This window comes from Brassica napus, chromosome A7 (assembly GCF_020379485.1).
Source record: "Brassica napus cultivar Da-Ae chromosome A7, Da-Ae, whole genome shotgun sequence".
NCBI classification, from domain to species: domain Eukaryota; kingdom Viridiplantae; phylum Streptophyta; class Magnoliopsida; order Brassicales; family Brassicaceae; genus Brassica; species Brassica napus.
Window position 1 is genome coordinate 15,763,483 of NC_063440.1, and position 2,897 is coordinate 15,766,379.

At 40.5% G+C, this 2,897-nt stretch overlaps 1 protein-coding gene across 1 annotated transcript; it reads left to right on the forward strand.

The window, feature by feature from the left end:
• The first annotated feature begins 246 nt into the window (after positions 1-246).
• Positions 247-1,986, forward strand: LOC106356650 (BAHD acyltransferase At3g29680-like). Its single transcript, XM_013796387.3, has one exon. The coding sequence runs from the start codon at positions 265-267 to the stop codon at positions 1,675-1,677; it is 1,413 nt and encodes a 470-aa protein (XP_013651841.2). The 5' UTR covers positions 247-264; the 3' UTR covers positions 1,678-1,986.
• The last annotated feature ends 911 nt before the right edge of the window (positions 1,987-2,897 follow it).

Below are 2,897 nucleotides of genomic sequence, written 5' to 3' on the forward strand. Positions count from 1 at the left end.
TTGATGGGGGGTTCTAATACCCATCCACTAAAAGTCTCAAAAGTTTGCTCTAACGCTACAGTTAAATATTTCAAAACAAAATTATTGAATGGAAACATATTTTAATATCAGTTAGGACAACGTACATTTTTACAGCTAGATTCTTAAGTTTAAAATCATATTCTAATCCATTTTAATCAAATGATTCACGTGTATTGGTTCCATTTGTCGGATCTCAGTTGTCGGTGATATAAATATATTTAGCAAGATAGAGACTCCTATTCAATGTTCAATAAAAAAAAAAGGAGACTATCAATGGCACTAAACGTGATCGAGAACGTCCGAGTCAGGCCCGCTACCAAACCGTCCGATGACTCAGTGGACTCCTTCAGTCTCCCTCTAAACTTCTTCGAGTTGCGCTGGATAAAATTCCATCCTAATCAACGAGTCATCTTCTATAGACTCACCGAGTCATCATCCGAGACATTCCACTCTCACATCCTCCCAAAGCTCAAGCTCTCTCTCTCCCATGTCCTCCACTACTACCTCCCACTTGCCGGCCTCCTCACGTGGGACCCACAAGATCCAAAGCCGTCCATCACCGTTTCCAAGAATGACACGGTGTCTCTTACAGTCGCAGAGACCGACGCAGACTTCTCCTTTTTAACCAGCAATGGACTACGTCCTGCGACCCTCTTTCATCCTTTGGTACCTGAGTTAGAAGTCTCTGATGACTCGGCGACCCTTCTTTCTCTGCAAATCACGTTGTTCCCCAACCAAGGCTTCTGCATGGGCATTGCATCGCACCACTCCGTCAATGACGGTACAACGTCAGCAATGTTTATTAAATCATGGTCTCATATTTGCAGATTGCATGAACACAGCAACGCCATGGAGTTTCCTCTTCTTCCGGAGGATCTTACTCCGACTTTTGATCGTACGGTCATCAATATTCCGTCCGGACTCGAGTCAAAAATGATTGACCTTTTGTCGTCTCGATCAAAGGACAACTTCAAAACCCTGAAGCCACCACCCCTCGATGAGATAAGCTCCGACGTTGTCCGTGTCACTCTTGAGTTAACTTCGGAGAAGATAGAGAAACTCCGGGAACGAGTCAGGAACGAATCAGCTCGCTCTCCGCTCGAGCTTCACTTGTCGGCCTTCGTCATCGCGTATGCTTACTCATGGACGTGTGTAGTGAAAGCGCGTGGAGGCAACCCGAACAGACCAGTACGCTTTATTTATACAGCAGACTTTAGGGCTCGTTTAGACCCGCCACTTCCTGCTACATACTTTGGGAGCTGTGTGCTGCCCTCAGGTTGGTTCCAGTACGAAGCGGGAACATTTCTGAAAGAAGGTGGTTTTGTTAAAGCAGTCGAGATTCTAGGTGATTCAGTCAAACGTTTAGGTTCGCAAGGGATAGAGTCGTTCTTTGAAGACTATGTGCAGAGAGGGAAGAATATTATAGCAGATGCACAGGCGGGGAGTGTGGCAGGGTCAACCCGATTAGCGATAAACAGGACAGATTTTGGATGGGGCAGACCTGTTAAAACCGAGTTTGTGTCCATTGACCGCAATGAAGCATTCTCTATGTTGGAAAGGAGGGATGACTCGGGTGGTGTGGAGATTGGAGTGTGCTTGAAGAAGGGCGAGATGAATACTTTTCTTTCTTTATTTAAAGATGGCCTAAGCGATTAGGCTTTAATAGTGAGGCCTAATTAAGCATCATCTCCCCAGACATATCGTGGACTACATCGCCTTGGATCTATCGTATTATGGTTGTATGGTTCTTATTTCGATTAGTTACTTTTTTTTGTTTGTTTGTTGGGGCTTTAGCTTCTATTTAAGTTTACATTCATTGTAAGCTTTCAGTGGCTTGATTAACAAAGAGAACTCCTTGGTCTCTACAAAGTAGATTTAGATATGTAATTTCTCCAGGCAGCTCTGGTGGTTGCTACAGTGTTGGAGACGTGCTTCTCTTCTTCTTTGTTGCGGGCCTTTCTGGGTATGTGACATGCTCAGAGTTTTCATCCCTGCAATAATTACTACAAGCACCAAACAATCACAATAGTATTTTGGGATGGGTTTCGAGCGAGTCCATAAGGTTTAAATCAAGCTAACACAAAACAATTTTTTTTTTTTGGTTTTAAAGAAAGTGTGAAATTAAATTAAACTAAAAAGGTATGAAAACGAGTAAAGACCGTTTTGGTTCGCAGAATAATAAATGCATAAATATCGATATGTAGGGTAACGGGTTCTAGAAATTCCAGAGTTTTGGGCGTTCATACAAAGGGTTTTTGCCAAAACTAACCCACAACTTGATTTTAATCCCAAACATATACCCAAACTTGAATCAAATGCAAAACTAACCTAAAAGCCTAGTGAAATTACAGCTCAGCCCCTTGTGACCAAACAAAAAAACAGAAGCCATTTTTACGAATATAGCCCCAGTAAATCGTCTGAGTCGTCTGAATTGTTGGAAGTCGTCTAGACGACTGAAGTTTCAGTCGTCTAGACGACTGAAGTTTCAGTCGTCTAGAAGACTGAAGTTTCAGTCGTCTGGTACCAGCTTATTTTAAAAATAATTTATAAATCTTGTAAAAAATATTTTGATGCGTGAAAAATAAAAATCAAGTAATTATAAACAGTTTTAAGTGATATAAATTAAGATATGATAAAATTGATTTGTTTTGAAGATAGATGAGTGGAAGTAGTGTATCATTATATTCTTTGGTTTAGGAGTTTGGCAAACATATGTTGTAGTATTGTATGTATTGTTAGGGTTAGATCTTGGAAAACTAAAATGTTTTTTTCAAAAATTAGTTTTCACCAATATGTGTTTATTTCTGTGTATAGTAAACACTTTTCAAGTTTGATTTGATTTTATGAAGTGTTTAATTAGATAAATAAGTTTAGGG